Source organism: Scatophagus argus, chromosome 6, assembly GCF_020382885.2.
Source record: "Scatophagus argus isolate fScaArg1 chromosome 6, fScaArg1.pri, whole genome shotgun sequence".
NCBI classification, from domain to species: Eukaryota; Metazoa; Chordata; class Actinopteri; family Scatophagidae; genus Scatophagus; species Scatophagus argus.
The window spans coordinates 22,575,054-22,594,705 of NC_058498.1; the positions used below are offsets into that span (position 1 = coordinate 22,575,054).

Below are 19,652 nucleotides of genomic sequence, written 5' to 3' on the forward strand. Positions count from 1 at the left end.
CTGCAACATCATCTATCAAATAGCAGCCCTAAAAGATGTCTTTGATCATGTAAAATTTTACAAAAACATCATCATTCAGATAATAGGGGCCTTTGAGAAGCAGCAGGCTGCCATGCACAGAAAGCAAAGACTGAAACAATGAAAGGCCTTTTGTGCCAGTGTGGGAGCCCAGTGTGAAGGAGCCACAGAGGTGAGAAAGGGCAGGACAGACAGCACTTTCACACTGGCTGGAAGGGACTACATTCCTCCAGGGTTCTTCATCATCAGGAAAGGAAGGGCAAAAAAAAAAAAACAAACCAAAAACAAAAGAATGAGCTGTTGCCTGCCATGCTGCCTCATGTGTTAACATGTACAAATGTACAAAGAACGCTGCAAGGGCCTCTTTACTAGACAGTTAACAAAGGTAAAGTGTGATGAATAATATGGTTGTTGACAATAAGTAAGCTATAAATGGAATTTCAGTAAAAAAGAAAAATACAAATATAGCAGATAATATACATGATTTACTGAGTGAATGAAGCTTGTAACATAGATATCTGCCACTGAGTTATCATTTGTAGAATATTTTATTGTTTTTTTGCTATGCAGATGCTCAAAAGACTGACAAGAGCAGGCTTTATTCCAGATAGCAAAACAGCCTAGTACTTTTTAAAGGTATATCACTGAAGCTAATAGTTCTTTACATATTCATACATGTTCTTACAATTTCAACAATGACAATATCTATCCAGGACTAAATATTTGCCAGAGCATTTCTAAGTGTGTGTGCTTGTGATCTAACCCAAACAGATGTTATTTAGGAAAAAGTAAAGGGCCTGCTGTCATTTTTTGGACAGACACTCCTGCTTTCCAAAGCGCCATTCCAAAATTGGGACATGGTCTTTCAGCAGGACTCATCTGGTGGAAATGGAGTGGGGAAGGTGAGGCCCCAGGAGGGGCTGGTCTGATGAAAGACACCACCTGGAAGCCTTCAGCTAGAATCCCATATTAGGACTGTTTTTGCAGATAAAGATTCACGCTTTCAGAAAGTTGGCACCTTTGCAGGGTGATTATGGAACTAAAGTTCTAATAAATTCACATTAAAAAAATAAATAAGTACATTTTAAAAAAATGAAAACTACATATCAACCAATATGACATGGTGGCACAAAATTTCTCTCACAGCTTCCAAAGGTAATCTAAGGAGAAGGAGAAGGATTTTTTACGATTACTCTCTTTCTTCAATGAAGTCACTCTCCCTTTCTTGTACTCTCCTCAGCTCCAGTGGCTTTTTTTCATAGGCCAGTGAAACACAATGGAAAACGCACAATCACCCCAGCTGTCTCCCATTACTGGATTTGACCGAAATTATTTACACGCCTGCTTACTGGAACTATGGAGAGAGACATCGAGAGAGAGAGAGAGAGTGGAAGGGGGAAAGGGGTGGGATTCGTTTTACTCCTGTAGATTTGCGCAAGCGTCTCTCTTAACGGGAGGCTGACAAGTTATGATGGATCTGGACGAAGATACAAGTCTGTAAAGGCCTGTCTGCTGCAGTTCATACAGGTTCTCGTTTTTGTGTGAGTGACAGACAGGGTTAGAGAATATGAGCAAATCGAACACTGCTGTTAATTAAACTGGGTAACAGTAGAGTGACATTTAATCAATAAGTAAAAGATATAAACAGACAGGGCCAGAATAGCTGCCTCCTCCTTGACAGCGCTGTTAAGATAAAGGCCTCACCATGGGGGAGAGCCGACCTGTAATTAGACACACACGGGACTCCCGTTGCTATGTAAACATCCCATCCACTCTGCCTAGCAGCACATTGCCTCTGTGCTGCGCTGCTCCGGCTCCTCGCATGAATCACAGGGCAACATCTGGTTTAGCGCGCTGGAAGGGACTCTGTCGGTTTGGCACGCTGTACGTGTGTGGAGTGTGTCGATTTGGACCAGAAGACCCACGTCTGCGCCCGCCTCTCTCCTCCCCCTGGCTACCCCACCTCTCACATTACAGTGGTTGCACAATGCATTCTGGCAGTCCCTGTCTTACTGGCCTGAAGAAAGCGCTGTGGATATAAAGACGAACCTTTTGCTCAACTGTGGGGGAAAAAAAAATCTCACAACCACTTTTGGCATCACAGTGACTTTTGTCTGCCAAGAGTATACAAATATGCAGACAGAAAGAAAGCTGTTTACTTTACTGTACATATGGACTTTGAATATGAGTGCAATTCAGTTCCTTTTTCCAGTCATTGTTTCACAATGTTCCACAATGAAGAGCTGAAGACAGATTCGCATTAATAGCTCTTTTATTCATCAAGCCGCCCCCCACCCCCAAGTAAAATCGGGAAAGTCTATAACAGGAGGAGAAAGTACTTCTCCAATCAATAATGCTGGTGTGTTTCTCAGTGAGCCACCAGTCCGGCATTATGCCTCCAGTATAACCTGCATCCTGTCAGAGCTGTTTCTGGCAAGTGCCTCAAATTAATATCTGGCACGGCTCCTACAAGACTATTTCATAGCAAAACCCAAACTCAGCCCAAATGTCTACAATATATCCGTCACAAAATAACCGTTTGGCAAGTTGAAGAGAGACAACCACAAAATGGTAGTAAGGATATGGAAAAAAAATAAAAAAAAAGTTATAAACAGCAAAAGAGTGAAGCAGCAGAGCAGAGACTTGAAATATGGACATCAAGGTGCTCTCAGTCTGGCTTTTAAGAGTTATAGGAGGTCCAGGTCCTGGATTGCATTACGCTGAGAGAAGACTCATTGCAGACTAATCTAAACATTACGTAAGAGCTCTCCTGACAAGTTTAGAGGGCAGATGTGACTGTTTACACAGATGCTGTGAGATGATAGAAATAGACAGAAAAAAAAGAGGGAGGTGAAAGATGAGCTAAAGTGGTAGTGTGTTGAAAAGGAAGGAAAAAATTGATAAGTTACCTCTGACAGTAATAAGAATATCTTTTAATCTTTAAAAATGTGTTTATTTGAAAGAATTTTACCTGCTCAAAGTAACTCAAAAGCATCTGAGGATTTGTTCATAAATCATAAGCTCACTTGCTGCCAGCATACTTTAGAGGAAAGGGCATTTGGTCGTCTGACTGTAAATATCTGTCCCTTGTGACACAGTACAACAATGCATTGTGCTGCATGAGGAAGAATTTAGAGGAAAACTTCATACGTGACTTCATTGTGTTGGAGATCCTGGCATTGTGGGAGAAATTATGTTTGCTCTACCCACAGCACATACTGACTATGCCGCTATTGTTCGACTAAAAGTCAGCCCTCTGGAGTGCGGTTCAAACCTTGAGAGAACTCTTGAAATAATAACCTATAGTGGCAATTAGACTGAAGGCATGAAAAACATGGACCATACTTTGGAGCACTAGCTATGTAGCATGCCTCCCACTGGGTAATTATTCCTGTGCTACCACGGAAAAACAACACGAGATTTTGCAGATAAAAGATGGAGCGAGTTTAGTTCCAAAGTCACAGATTATGAAACCCATCCCTGTAAACAGGACACCTCACAATCCGAAAAATAGAATTCTCTGATTTTTCATCAAACTGTAGGATTAAGTGTTAGGCTTGGGTTAGTAAATTGAATATTTTGGTCTAGTTAAATGAACAAAACCACAGCTGAATTTTGCACAGCTCCTCTATTTATCTAGAGGCCAACTTCACAACAACATGAACTCCCCCCCCACTTCCCGCCATACAGATATGACCACAACCTAACTGCTAACTCGAAACAGATCCTCAACATTTAGCTCTCTACTGACGAATAAGAAATTATATTAAAGAATACATTTTTAATAACTGTACCATGTACAGATTGTAATAAAAAATCATTTTGACTGATCCTTTTCAGTTAGACTTTCCCATGCTGAACCAACGAGCTCCAGGGACTGGCTGATGTTGAACTCTGATTGGCGGGACTGGTTGATGTTGAACTCTGATTGGCCAATCTTGGTCCCATCCTCTTTGTACATCATTGGTAGTTAGAATGGTTGTTTTTAATTTGCCTGAAATGTTGCACTTTCATTACCATGCCAAACATAAAATTAGTGTGAGACTGTGACATACTGAATTTGTTTTTATCCATGTCAGCGGTGGGGCGCTATGCCAGTGTCTGTTGGTCAGTTGGTCCAGACTGAAATATCTCAGCAACCACTGGAGGGATTGCTGTGAAATTTGTAACAGACATGAATGGTCCCAAGAAGATTTATCTACATTACTTTGGTGATCTCCTGTCATTTTATTTAGTGCCACCAGAAGGTTGATATTTTTGGCTCAAGGTGAAATGAAAATATTTAAGATTTGTCTTAAAGTTTAAACATCCATGATCCCCACGCCAGCTTCAGCTGTACATTTGTGTCATGGTTTGAAGTGCGTGTGGTTAGCTTCAAGTTTTATTTTGTACTTTTTCTCCCCTTGTGTCTGATTTAGCTTTTCCTGTCTTTGTCGGTTTTCCCTCCTTTTTTGATTGTTGCCCCACCTTGATTGTTTTCACCTGTGTCTAGTCCCCATTCTACACCTGCACTCTCACCATGTGTTTTGTCACTTGTCACTTTGTCTGTGTACCGTGTATTTGGTTTGCTGCTTTCTCCATGTTTCCCATGTTTGCCAGTTTTTCAAAGATTTATTCACTTGGACAATTATTACCTGGACTCCCAGATGCCTTTTGTTTGCACCTGTTTCCTTTTTTTCTTTTCTGAGTAAGTTTATGTTATTAAAGTTTCTTGGTTCCCCTTCTTCCTTGTGTCAGTGTCTGCATGCTAGATCTACTGTTTTCTAACCCTTAATAATTTGCTGTGTCCAAAAACCATTTTATACCAACTATATAAAGTACATGTTCTGTGCTTATCTCCATAAGACTGATTTTTACAGTTAATGTAGAAGAAATCAAAATAATACTAATACATAATACTTTTATACTAACTTTGATGATACAATACATGCACCTCTGAAGTACAAGTTTACAAGTATTCTCCAATATCTGACCTCACACGTAAAAGCAATATGGTTTTCCAAATATTTAATATTCGATTATTTGCTTTAGGAGAGTTTTCTGGGAGCTTTCTCATCACTTCTGTATTTCAGTATTTCAGTTTTCTGCAACTATGAGTGAGAGGAACAGCTTCTCTCATTAATTAGATATAGCTGATATGGGGTGGACTGGCAGGAAATAACAAGAGCCTTATCTAGTTGATATGACACACTGACAGCACACTTGCATTGCCTGCATTCACCTTTATAGCACATCTCTTTGCTTGCGGTTTGTCAGTTTAACAGTTGTAAATTACTGGGTATTTGGCAGTATCTGAGTCTCATTCCAATCAATCTTACAGATACATGTAGGCCTGCTGAGTGCTGGTATTCTGAGATTCAACTTGTCAGCACTTTCTTAAATGCACTTTCTTAAACACACAACTCTGACAAGCACTGTCTAGAAAGGCATGCTGGTAGAACTGGTGGAAAATCCCAGAGTATGAGCAAAGTTGTGACTGTCTGAAAACACAGTATTGAAAGGCTTGGCGTACAGTCAATAGAAATGGCAATAGATGGATGAAGTCTTGTATATGTATAACTACCCATGTCACATGTAGCTAAGCAGTGAGAGAAACTTACCTGCAGACACCAGGCAGCATACTGTAAGGAGTAACAAGAGAACGGGTGATCTTCTTGCCATTTTGCAATTATCCTCCAGCAACTCCCAATATGAGGAAAATTGGTGAGCAGGCCTTTCTCCAGCTTTTCACAAAGGTCTCCCTCTCTATGAAGCAGCCTACAGGAAGTCGGCTTCAAGACACAGCTGTAAAGTGAACAAAAGAAGAGAAAGTCAACCAGAAGAAACAGGTTGCACACAGCACGGACAAACAGCAGGGAACTGGGCTCTGCTTAATATACTCTGTGGGAGCTGATGAGATGAGACGCAGCAGAGGATTAATCCAGGAGGGTTAATTGGGGGTCTTGCATGCTTCAAAGGACCGTGCTGCACACACCTTCCTGTTCCCATTGCCAATCAGTGTGTGTCTGTGTGTGTGTGTGTGTGTGTGTGTGTGTGTGTGTGAGAAGAGTGTGTAATGGCTGACTGGCTTGTTGGGTGTGAAACACTTTGGAACATGCCACAGGTTATTAACACAGTTTAACTGAAAGCATCAGGAAACACTTGATGCTCCAGTGGGGTCTTGAGTAAGCAGCTTAGTACCAACACACTAATCACTATGACACTGCCTGCAGGTTTAACTTTAGTAATCTAACCACAAACACTGACCACCATGACCGAGCAAAAAAAAGATCGATGTACACTAAAGATTCCCAACATGTTTACACACTCAACTGGTTTTCTCTTAACCTATAATAAAATCATTTCTAAACACTAAACAATCACCTAACACATGACTACAATAAACTGACAATAGACAATTTTTTCGTTTAATGTATCATTATGAAGAATATTTTAATGGCACAATGTAATGGCTGTAGAAAAATGACACCAACAGTGTTTAAATTGGTTCCCTAGAAACTTTTACTTTGCAATTGATTCCTGCATGAAATCTCCTGGGAAATGGCGATCCAGTCAGGCTGGCATTTCAATCTCATTTTAATGTCTCCATAACAGACCAAATTAATGAATAAAGTCATGCTTTTGTTCGGTGTTGCCAGTAGTTGATACACTGAGGAAAACAAAAAGCAATCTAGTTGTCTTTGTGACATAGGCACCAACAGCAATACTACTTGGAAACATTGGCGAGGAGGCGGGGGCAACACCCCAGAATTCTGGTTCTAACTGACAGTGTCGATAGTGTAATTTGATTAGTGCACCATCTGCGTAGATGGGCATTAAAAAGCAAATCACTTCAGTTCCATGTTTCCACTGACTTATGGTATCGATATATGTACTTGATTATTTTGCTCATACTGACTCTATGATTGTCCATTACGCTAACATTTTGTCAAATTTTTTAACAGAACCATAGAGTCCAGTTTATTTTTGATTTAGCTGTGTAGTTTTACTTACACAAGATATTGTAATATTTGTTTCACATTCCAATTATAATTTCTGGATATTATTAAGAATTCTAAGGTCATTGCGCTGTCAAAGGGTGAACTTGCATTATTATGCTATTACCTTTGTATCAGTGGCATAAAATGCTCTTAAAATTACAATTGTTTATGGCACTTACGTCTGAGACAATAGATTGTCTGACAGAGATTAGAGCACTGCTTACATTATACTGTATCATGATTCAAATGACAAGCTGATGGGAGAGCAGAGGTTTCAGGACAACTCATTCCTATATATTTTGACAGTCTGTTAATTTGTCATCACCAAGAGAGACAGCTAAGGCCAGCTAGACTACGTCTTTTTTAGTGGGATGAACCCAACACCAATGACCCTGGAAATACTGAAATGAAAATCAACACAAAACTAACATTCAATAGGAATCACTTATCAAGCTAGGCTGAGTGAAATTCAGACTTAAGAGAATGGATTCTTCTAAATACAACCAAATACTAAATGTTCTAAAATGAAAGTAAATGGCTAACCAATGCGATGTGGGCTTTAAAAAAAAAAAAGCCCACCACAGAAGTTGCTACCTCTCGGATATGCGCCTGCTGGCAGAAAAACCACACCCAGGACTGACGCCTACTCAGATAACTTTATCTCTTTTGAAAAATGGGAAAATATGAACAACAGCTACAGTTTCATTATTGTTTGTTTTCCTCAGATCAACAAAACAGTGGTAACTTCTCTCTGGTGAAAGTATAAAATGTTCCAAATTGAGTACAACTCTTAGAAAGCAAGGACTTTATAAGAGTTGCAGGAGGATTTATAAAAAATACCAGTTTATTATCTCTATTTCAAGCCAAATACAATACAATCATCTTCGTTCATCTGCAGCTACTCAGAATCAAATGCTGTCCTGCTCTTAATTATGTCTTGCATTACCTATTGTTTCATATTCATCTATTTCAAATGCTTCAGTTATTTAAAATCACTTTAGCGGACAAAGATTTGACAAATTCATATTAAAGTTCAACAAATATTGAATTTTTCAGGCTAATACCAATACTGACAGTTGAGTGCTTATGCAGCATTCTATAAAGACGTAATTTAGATTTCAACAATTTTTGATTTAAAGTCAGAAACGTCACAAGAAAGTAGGTCATATTTAAAGCCACTATCTACCTAAAAGTACAACATCATTTTTTGACTTAACTTGAACTTTAAGCACTTAGCATGTAATTTCTGTCACTAGGGGCTTCTCATCAATTAGATGTAGATTGATAATGTAGTGAAGTAGGGCTGGCTCATGGGAGTTGTTGTCTTCATTGTTTAATAACTACCATTGCTGAAGAAAATCTATCTATGTGACTCAGTGACTCACATTCACAGAGGAGGTAATAATCAAAGGCTTTATTCACACATTCTCACATTCACCAACTTCCTTCCTCACTTTCTGACTCTCTCCTGGAAGTGATAGTGACAGGCAACCAAATGAAACACACCATTATCTTAAACATAATTACAGATTTCTGTGCTTTTAACATTGCTGAAAATATTTGGGACATTCTAATGTGGAAATGCTGCATTTATAATGTAGAACAATATAATTTCCATTGCATCAAAGCGGTGAGCAGTGAGAATGAGGTCAGAGAAGTAAAGGACTGTAGTAATTCAGAAAGTCAGTGAAGAACAAAAACATTATACCAAGCATTTTCATTATTTATAAATTCTCCAAAATAATCCAAGATTCTGTAGGATTTTAAATAGTACATTTTCAGCCCGTACAAATTCCAGTTGTTTATGGGGCACGTTTTGCAGCCACAAACAAAAACATTTATTTTAAAAAGATGTGGTCCACAGACAATTCTCTGAGTGGTTTCTTTATGACAACAAAACTGTAATCTAAAAAACTGTATCTAAAGTGAATGTGCTTTGACAGGAATTGCACAAGTTTTAAAGGCTGCATCTGTTACCAGTGTAGTACAACGTGGAGGAAAGACATGTGTTCATATATGACTTGTGGTCAACCACAGAGGGTGTATGGAAAGTGATACACAACCTACTAAAGGTGCATCGCTCTGTTGTGCAAGCAGCTAGCATAGGACAAAAGTGTCTTTCACTGTGTGGCAGCTGCAGGGGCTAGGGAGTCATTTAGGAAGATCATGACAAATATTACACTTTCAGTTTTTCAAGAAGAGCCTGTGCCCTCTGTTTGATTTATGTCCCTGCTTGACCTTCATCTCCTCACTGACCAAACAAGGGTTAAAAGTGCTCCAATACTGACTGCAAGGCAAAGACCAAATCAAAGGAATGCAACATTCAAGACTGAAATAAAACTGTATTTTACTCTTTTGGTTAATGATGGGGTTGAAGATAGAAAGACCTGCTGTGACAACAGTTCTTCTTATAAAGAAAAAAAATAAAAATCTAACTAACTGTAAAAGTTACATTTAAGACAGCAAAGCTTAACCTTTTCTGTTTTGGCTTCGGCTGGTCAGGTTTTACTCCAAAAGCTCTATGCCATGGTACTGGTTTTGTTGCAGCAACAACTCAAATCACCTCATGTGACTTCCCCTCAACCCTGACCGTCTAAGCCGAGCAACTATTCACCCAAAGAAGATCTGGAAAGCCCATCAGAACATGTAGACCCCAGACTGAATGCACTGCACATTACTGAAACCAAGCTACATACTTGTGGTCACCTCAGTGTTAAAGACCTGGCTTATATCTGTGTCATCACATATGCATACACTGGAGTTAAGTGTTGTTACGTCCAGAGGGCATGCGCTACGTTCCCGTAATCGCAAAGCCAGAAGAGAAGAGAGCAGCAGCACAAAAAGGCTGAGGCAGTGTCTAAGTTACATGCTGTATCTTGTGGTACATGAGTAAGATGTTAAGACTTCAAGACTAGTTTGCATCATAGGCCATCTAGAGGTGCACATGGTCATGTGACCCGATGAAAGATTTTAAATGAGCTCTTCTCCTCTTTCAGCATGAATTTGGCACAGGCTCAGGAGTGACAAACCACCAAACACCAACCACTCCTTCCATCACAAAAGTGAAGCTCTGAATGACTGATGACCAGCCTTACTCACAGCCTTATTTGTCACAATGTTGGAGACCCTGTCAACACACAGTGCACAGAAACAATGAAGTATGGCATGCTGGACACATCCTGGACTGAGTTTAGACGCTGATACCTGAGCAGATGTGCATCTCTGCCAACTGAGACACCAAAGAGGAGGATCTTTCATATCCTTTCCCCATATTATCTGGGATCAACTATAAATCGAATACAGTTTCCTGTATTCAAACATCATTTTTGTGACTTTTCGGTATTAATATTGTCATCTAATTTCTAAGTTGAGTTATTTATTGACAGAAAATTTTTGGACAAATGGCCAACGTTGGCTTGTTCCACCTTCCCAAATGTGAGGATTTCCTGCTTTTCTTGGTTTTGTATCACTGTACCTTGAATACGTTTAAGATGACACAAAAGCAACTTTATTACATCACCCTTTTTCACAGTTCACAGACTAAATTCTTCAGAAATAACTAACAAATCAATTTGCGTGTATATAATAACTGTTAGCTCTTTATTAAAAACAAGTGACTGCTTCAGAACGTAGTATTCATCTGTTTTGTTCATATATATACCTGGACTGCCCATTCAGATTTGCTAACAATTCAATCAATTATCTAAAATTAGTGCAACAAATCGCACAGTTAAGAAACGCTAAATAATTACATTCATCTACACTCTCACTGTTGCCCCAGGGTCCAAAACATTTACCAGCCTTCTCCTCTGTCACAGCAACACTGACATTAGTGGTTATAAATACACAGCAATTCAACACTTAATTGCAGGCAATTTCCCCTGTCGTGCAAATAAGCTCGTTGACCAAAATACTGACAAAAGTATTACAGGCACGGCCCCCACTGTCAGTCACTTTTCATCCCAAAGGAGAACTTGGACCGTCAGAAGCTGAATACAGAGTCATGCTGTTCTCTATTGGAAACCTCTGTAAGCTCTTCCAGATACACGCTCTGTTTACCTGTGTTTCGTGATAATTTCCCATTTTCTAAAAGTACGCGCCCGATAGAGAAGAAAAGCGGTTATCAACATGAGTAACTTGTAGCTAATAGCCTGGAGCTTTCAGAAAGGAGAGGAAGCAGGAAAGCTGCATGTCAACGGACTCAAGAGACAGATGTTCAGCAGGATCTACGGGCGATTTAGATAGCTGGAAAAGATCATTTTAACAGCATTCACAGACACCGTGAACAATGACAGCCTTCTGATAAAGCACAGACTTCTACACACAAGCTAGCGATAACTACTCAAAGCGTTAGTTAGCCCTTGAGCGGACGTACCAGGCAGAGTCTCCAGCAAATGTTCAAGTAAACTTAGTTGAAGTTTAAGTCACTCCGGGTGGATGCCGATATCAAAGCGCTTCTTCTCTCGGCTGGACCTTCACACCGTTCCGTTATTTTGAGAAAACGTGTGGACAAAGCTGACAGGATACTTGTGTGTGCCAAAGCATGAACAAACAGCACGCCTCGCACAAAGTTTGAAACTGTTTACTACTATCTATCTGCCTTTTACTTGTGGGCTTCATCTGGGGGGCGGGGCTTCGAGGGAGGAGGCTGAGCTGTGCGCGAGATGGGCTGCTGCAGGGCTTCCCAACGTGGGGTGCACGGCCTCCTCAGCAGGCCGTGCAACAGTGTCAGGAGGTCCTTCAGTCACTTCATATGCAGTTTAGTCCAAAATTAAGAAAGAGTGACTGAAACGTTTGACATTCAGTCGCCATTTACAGTGCAAGCAGATGTACAATTCTGTACAAAACTTCAAAAGGAGTTGTTGTATAGGGTAGCTATAGTTCACCCTGCAGTGATCTGTATCTATATGGGGGTTTTGATGCCAGATTATGAGGATGTCTTGCAGAACGTATCTTATTGCACACTTATTTGCTTCGGGTGAGCACTCGCCATCTATTCCTGCAGAAAGAGGGCATATCTCTAATAGGGATAATATGGATGTAGGAAGATAAATATGCATAATTCTGATGTTAAGTTTAAGTAACAAGTAGCGCTTTAGTACTGCATTTCTGTACAAATATATGTGCTTTTCTTGACTTGAGTATCAACTCCAGAGGGAAACTTTGTACTTTGCTACATATGATGTCAAGATTAGTTTCTAAAATTTGATGCTTTGCTACATTAAAGATTAAAGATGCACTTGTCCTGTCTTGAGTGCAAGCCAAAAGTTTTTTAATGAATATTTCTGAGTCACCACAAACAAAATGCATAATATGACTGTATTTTTATTGATTTTTTTAAAAAATGACAATGAAACAATAAACACAAAAACTGACATTTAAAACGATGTTAAATTACTAGATTAGTGAGGTGCCCCAGACCATGTCATATGCCTGCAATAAGTGCTGCTTTGAGTTTACTGCACAAAGTGTCAACTTGTTCCCAGATCATACACACTCCAAAAAATAAAATTGCAAGAAAAGTCAAAAAAGTCAAAATTTTGGTTTTGTATACAATCCAATCAGTCCATCAGTCAGCTGCCCTCCAGACACTAAATCCAGATGGGGCTATTGCACCTAGCAACTACTCAGTGAGACAGGTAACTTCTGAAATAGCACGTAATACCTTCTCTTAATATTAACAACTATAAAACAACCAGAAAAGCCAAATATTTTTCCTTAGATTATCGATTCCTCCTCAGGCTGAGATTTGGGAGTTTTGTCCATAATGATGTTGTAGCTGTGTGAGCACTGAGCAGTGCCTGCCTCCTTCCACATGCACTGCACTGAGAACAAATGTGCGCTGGTAGCTGCCTGACGAATGCGTTGCCCGGGCATGCCTTCACAGTGGTCAGGATGAAAGAAAATGGGGCGAGGCTGGTCAAAGGGGATTCAATTACAGATGAGAAGTAAAGCTAAAATAAAAAGAAAAATCATTACTTTCTTTTTATGGCCCAACACTGATTCACTTAGCTACAGAAAAAAGGGGGAAAAGTAATATAACTACTGCATGACCATATAAATATGGAGGTGAAATACCACCATGCAACTGCAAAAAGATATTTATTGCTAATTATATGTAGTACTGACAAAAACCTTATGTAAATCTAGTTTATAGGCATATTTAAATGCTGGCTTGACGTTGTACACAATAGTATTGTTCACTAGTAATACGTGCATATTAACATTTGTTGTTACAATATATGGAAAACTCCACATAACCCATAATTAATACTTGTGTTACTGGAAAAAGCGCATTCAGTAAACACCAAACCATCACAGGGACTAAAATAGAAGTTTCTGAAGTTTCAGTTTCTGAAACATTTTCTAACTTCTGATTTATATGAGCAAATGTGAGCATATACACTCCTGATTGTCGTGAGCTATAATAATATAGTCTACTACTGTATTACTGTACAGCTGTGCATGCTAGTGCTGCAAAGTTCCAAAGAAAGTGCCTCATGCATTATTTTTAATGAAATATTTTGGTTTCATGTGAGTCAGAGAAAACTTTTGAAGGTCTGCACGCACTGCTTCTGGAACAGCAATCACCAAGCATTATGAATCTCTCATTGTGGTGGTTTAAAATGCTCAAAGGACCAGTAAATAAAGGCCTGTTAGCCGATTTGAAAGCCATGTCTCCATATGGTATTGTTATGGATTAGGTCATTTGGTTATTTTAATGTTTAGGTAATGTTTGGGTTTGGAGAGAGGATGGCATTACATTCATTTGGCAGATGCTTTTGTTCAAAGCATCTTGCAGTCTATCCATTTAACCCTCCTTGATAAGTAAACACAACCTTAAATGCTATACATCTCTTTTGCACATTATTATTTTTATATGGGCAAAGAGGAGCTGAGAATCATTTGCTTTTCACTGAGATCAGCTCTAGAACAGATGTTATTAGTTATGAAAATCACAAGAAACTTCAACTGCATATTTGCTTCTCCATGTTTAAATTTTAGGTGGCATCTAATATTAGAATATAAAATATTTTTTTCAGCTTTCACAAGACATTTTCATCACACACTTTCAATCTGCCACCCCACAACCTCGATCACAAGCACTAAACTGCGTGCAGAAGGATTTGTCTGTTTGAAATTTCTCCTAAACAAGCGCTGTATTCCTCTGTTGTGATATCAGACATCCGCTGTGTGACTCGGGTACAACATAAATGTCAGCTTAGTGATTTACCACTAATGAGATGGCACCTGTGACAAGAGGGAAGGAAACTTTTGTTGTAGAAAACACACACAAACACACACACAAAAAAAACAGTCATGTGCTGCTTTTGAGAGTTGACAAGGAAACGCTCAAAGGGATCAAATAATTTTACATCTCATACATATGCATGTCTCCGTTAAAGTGTTCCACTTTGTTTATTTACACCGTGTTAGGGTTGTGAATACAGCTGAGAGGAAGGGGAATAGAAAGCGTAACAGTGCATCAAAGATATGTGCAATCTGAAGCATCTTCACTTTCTATTAACATAACTCCAGTCCTTGAGTTTGTATTGACCTAATTGATTGCAATGCTGTCAGAGAAATCATAACTGCACTCCAAGTATTACTGAAGAAATGATGGCAGTATTTGGTTGGATTGTATTACAGGCAATTAAGATACTGCATTTTAGTCAGGTTCATGCAGAGAGTATTTCATCATTTGTTAACTATATACACAATACTATACACTAGACAAAAGGATCTGGACACACCTCTTTATCACTGAATTCAGGTGTGGTATGGAACTGTTTTCCAGGGGTTTGACTAGGCCCCTGACTCCCAGTGAAATGTTAATGTTTCAGCAAACCAAGACATTTTGGACAATGCTATGCTTCCAACTTTGTGTCAACAGTTTGGTGAAGGCTCTTTTCTATTCCAGCAAGACTGTGCCCCAGTGCACAAAGCAAAGTCCATAAAGACATGGCTGGATGAGTTTGGTGTGGAAGAACTTGATTGGCCCACACAGAACCCTGACCTCAACCCCATCCAGCACCTTTGGGATGAACTGGAACGTAAATTGCAAGCCAGGCCTTTTGGTGCAACATCAGTTTCTGACCTCACAAATGCTCAACATAAAATCTTGTGGAAAGCCTTCCCGGAGGAGTGGAAGTTGTTATAGCTGCAAAGCTGTCTGTGTGTTTAGAATGCAATATCATTGAAGTCTCTGTTGGCGCAATGGTCAGGTAGCAGAACAACAAAGGAAGCTTGGTCAGTTCAGTGAAGAACAAAAGTCAAAGTAGAATGAAATGTTTCAATAAAAGTATAAAGCAGGATCTCACATACAAATGCCATTCAAAGTGTATTAGAAGTGTGATGAAACAGTAATTTACAACAAAGATATAGAATAGGTCAGTGGTTAGCGCCGGTGCTTCATAACAAGAGGGTTCCAGGTTCAAATCCCAGTCTGGGCCCTTCTGTGTGGAACATGTTCTGCCTGTGCCTGTGTGGGTTTTCTCTGGGTTCCTCCCACAATGCCAAAAACATGCACCATTAGGTTAATTGGTTACTCTACATTGCTCCTAGGTGTGAGTGTGTGGTTGTCTGTCTTTGTTTGTTGGCCCTGTGATTGACTCTTGGCCAGTGGGGTGAACCCCACCTCTCGCCCGTAGTCAGCTGGGATAGGCTCCAGCTCCCCCGCGACCCTGATGGATAAGCGGTATAGAAGATGGATGAATATAGAATAGGTAGGTAGAATGAAATTAAAAATAAAGACAAAGTGAGAATATAAATTTAATAAAGGAGGTAATATTGTAGTAGAAAACAAAAAATGAGTTTTTAACTTGAATCAGAAAATTTCTATGTGTGGTAAAGTGTTAAAATAAAATAAATGTTGCACAGGGTTAATCAGTCAAGTTTTCATCTCTTGCAACAGCAAAAAGATGTTCAATGCAGTGACTCAAGTAAAAATGATTTTACTTCTCAAAGTTTGACTGCTTTCTTTTGGGACTCTCTAAATATTTCATTTGGGTAAGGATTGTCACTGGACTGCTGTTGACTTGAAACTGCAAGAAGTTATCAGATGGCTAGAGAGAAAAGGGTTCTGCTGTCTCATATTTTCTCAGTCACATAAAGGCCACAAAAAGGGCAAATCCAGTGTTAAAGCGTTCCTCCAGCTGGCTACCATACTATGACTTTGAATGGTCAGTTTCCTCACATGGTCTCACTTTGATTTAAAAGATCTATCAGTAGCTGAACGATGAGATGATTTTCATTGCTGAACACCGTGTGTTTCTTGTAACGCTGGGTTTTATGCCCTAAATCAGAGCAGAAGCACATATGAATTCTATTCAAATGCAGACTCTCCTTTTAATTCATTTAAAAACCAAACCACATGTTTCTGTTATTTGAACAGGCAACATATGGGGCATGTTAAGAATAACCTGAAAAAACAGTTAATAGCAAAAATCTCAGATCAAAACCTATGTGCTTCTCTTGTCTTTTTCAGTTTTTCATAATAATTGTCAATTTTAAAAATAAGGTTTTAACAATCAAATCTGTCAGCACCTCTCCCACCTGCTCCGCTGACTAAAGTGGGTTGGGATTTACTCACAAATTTAGGCTTTCAACTACCTTCATGTGTGACGACAAAAGTTTATAATTTATAACACAGAGACCAACATACAATGTAATTGTGTTGGTAAACACAAACCTGCAGATTCTGCTGGCCTCTTATGGATGACGTAGACTATGGTAATCCACAGGCCTGGCCCTCATATTTCTCATCAGGACATCTTTGTTAACACGCACATATTAGAAGTAGCAGTATGAGCTTTGGTAGTAGTGTCAGCTTGATCCTTTACTTAAGTAATCTAACACAATACAAAATACTTCATCAGTAGTAGAAATGTCGAAAGTAAACCCTCCTGATGCAGGAAATGGCCCCAGTCGGTTTGATATCACTACACATCACATCATTTTTTTTTTCTCATGATGTATAGTGTAAGGTCAGTTTGCACTATGCAACGTAATACAGGTGTATTTAAATTCCAGTGTAGCATCAGGTCCCTGGAGGAACGCTGTCTCATTCCACTGTTCATAGTTACTGTAAACAGCTGAAATGAACATGCTGAATATGTTTTATGGTATAGCAAAGAGAGGTACTGCCCCGCGGTTTTGATAATGGTGAGTTAATGAATATTTTTTTATTTTTTTTTAACGATGATAATGGAGTTTCACTGATTTTTATTGACGCTGAAAATAAGAGATGAACGTATTTAGTAGAACCCTCCAGTGTGGCCTTTGATTAAAAAATGAACAGAAAATAAACATCATCTAACATGTGGCTTAACACACACATCACACCTGTAGTTTGTGCCAGAGTCATTTGTAAATACTGAAAATGTAAAATACATTGAAATTGCTGTGGCACTCAAATATTGCGTCCATTTTGTGTGAATATAAAATGCAATAATCCATAAATATTCAGATTAGATGATATTTTTATTTAGATTACTAATTACAAAAATTGCAAACAAAAAGTTTCAGTTACTTACTTTTAAAGTAATCTGTCCCAACCCTTTAAAGTAGCTTAAAGTAACATAAAATTGAAAAAATACTGTAATCAAAATCAAACTTATGAAGTGCATTACTGAAGCACTTGGTTACAATAATGAGTGGCAGTAGAAGCAGTAGGTGTAAACCTTGCTTGTTCGCTCACTTGGTTTAAGGAGTTTATATTTATTCATTCAAAAACAAACACCCATTGTTACTCCTCACATTTGAAACATCAGGGGGCAGATCCTTTTCCTATATGACCTCCTCCCTTCTGAACAAGCTTCCTGTCATTGTCAGGGGAGCAGACACTCTGTCAGTATTTATGTTCCAAGTCAAAACTCATTTAGGACATCTGACTGACATACCACTCACTCCTTTCACTTTCCAACCGGCCTGCACTCAACCATTTTGCTTTGCTACAGCCTGAAAGTAGGCTAACTGTAGGATTTGGGGGTTACTGTAGTAAGGGCGGGTGACCTGTAGCATGAGGTGTAGAACAATTTACAACACAGAGAAGGACCAAAACCTCATCAGTCATGTAGTTCAGTTATGATGACGATAAAATACTAGCTGCATAAAAATAACTCTCAACACAGTTCACAAACGCTGAGGCTGCAATAATATGAATTCCCTGGATCGTGCAAAGACTTACAGTTAGTCCTTCTGTATGATAGGTTAAACCCTACATAACAGAGTCTACACCACTTCCTGTGTTTCCTCTTAGGAGTGAAATAATATTATGTAACATCACAACTGCAATTTTTTCAGTCAGTCCCTCAAAAACACAAACCACAACAAATTCTTCATGCCTCTGCTATCAGATCTCCCTGGTTTAGACGACAGTTCAAACCTAACATTTTTGGTTATGGTGCCATCTTGTGGATAAAAAGTGTAAATGATGAAGTATTATTTAAAATCTTTTCACTGATGAAATATTGGTTGTTTTGAAAACACAATGTTTTCCAAGCCATTTAAATAGTTCTCATGTTCTGCTGTTGTAAATATTTTTTTACCCAAGATTCTTCAAACTTTATTGTCATTGATGATATTTTGAATTTTAAAATACTAAAATTTGATGAGCAGTAGTGACAGAATATAGCGATTTAGACACCACTGTATTGATGTCAACTACCAGCTTGAATGTGTTGAAATTATATTTTCAATTTCAATTCATGGAAAGGCTATAAGACTCAACATACACACAACACATATATATATATATATATGTACATAGACAGGATGAGACAAGCATATCACTATTAGTGTGTCTGCAACATCATGGGTGAACATACACCATACAGACAAAAGTGGGCAGCTGTGGCCTAGAGGTTGGAGAAGCAGCTTGTGACCAGAGGATCACTTGTGACTGGCAGGGGAAAAATTTGCCTTTGGTCGGCTGATGTGCCCTTGAGCAAGGCACTTAACCCCCCTAATTGCTCCCCAGGTGCCTGACATGGCAGTCCACTGCTCCTGTGTGTTTCACTGCATGTTGCATTTTGTATGTTTGCGAGAAAGCATTTCGGTGTATGTAAAAAATATACTGACAACAAGTGTGAAATTTTTTTAAAGTACTGGGATACCGGTTAGGACCCTTACTTTCAGCGAAGGAAAATCTTAATGCTTCAGCAAACCAAGACATTTTCCCAGAAGAGTGGAAGCTGTTATAGCTGCAAAGCTGTCTATGTATTTAGAATGTGATATCATCAAAGTCCCCGTTGGTGTAATGGTTAGGTGGCCCAATACTTTTGTCTGTATAGTGTATTTGATTTGTTTGTAATGTGAGCAACGCTGTATTATAGCTTTTTTTACATACTGAAATATATACCCTTGAACTGACCTCGGTATTTCCAGGCTAACTCAAGATTTATCAGAATGTGATGTCATTGAAGATGTTATCTTCAAATTGTCCTCCACACATCATGAGCACAATAAAAATAATGAAATGTAACTGCAACCAAACCCTGTCAGAACTGTTTAAGACTTATTCCACATGTAATGCTCACAGGAAGAAATTTTATGCCTAATTCGAGTTACACTGGAAGAGTTCTCATCCACACCATCACTGAAATACTCTGAAGGCTCTAAGTAAGATTCCTAAGTAAAAACATCATTTAAACT

General features: G+C 39.0%; 1 protein-coding gene across 1 annotated transcript in view; it reads right to left on the bottom strand.

Moving 5' to 3' along the window:
- Window positions 1–11,632, bottom strand: part of tgfbr3 (transforming growth factor, beta receptor III) — a 64,052-nt gene extending 52,420 nt beyond the window's left edge. The window contains exons 1-2 of the mRNA XM_046391054.1: window positions 11,374–11,632; window positions 5,619–5,802 (exon numbers count right to left, since the gene is read on the bottom strand). Coding sequence (XP_046247010.1) covers window positions 5,619–5,679 — 61 coding nt within the window. The 5' untranslated portion in view covers window positions 5,680–5,802; window positions 11,374–11,632. The remainder of the gene's footprint in view (window positions 1–5,618; window positions 5,803–11,373) is intronic.
- Between the last annotated feature and the right edge of the window lie 8,020 nt (window positions 11,633–19,652).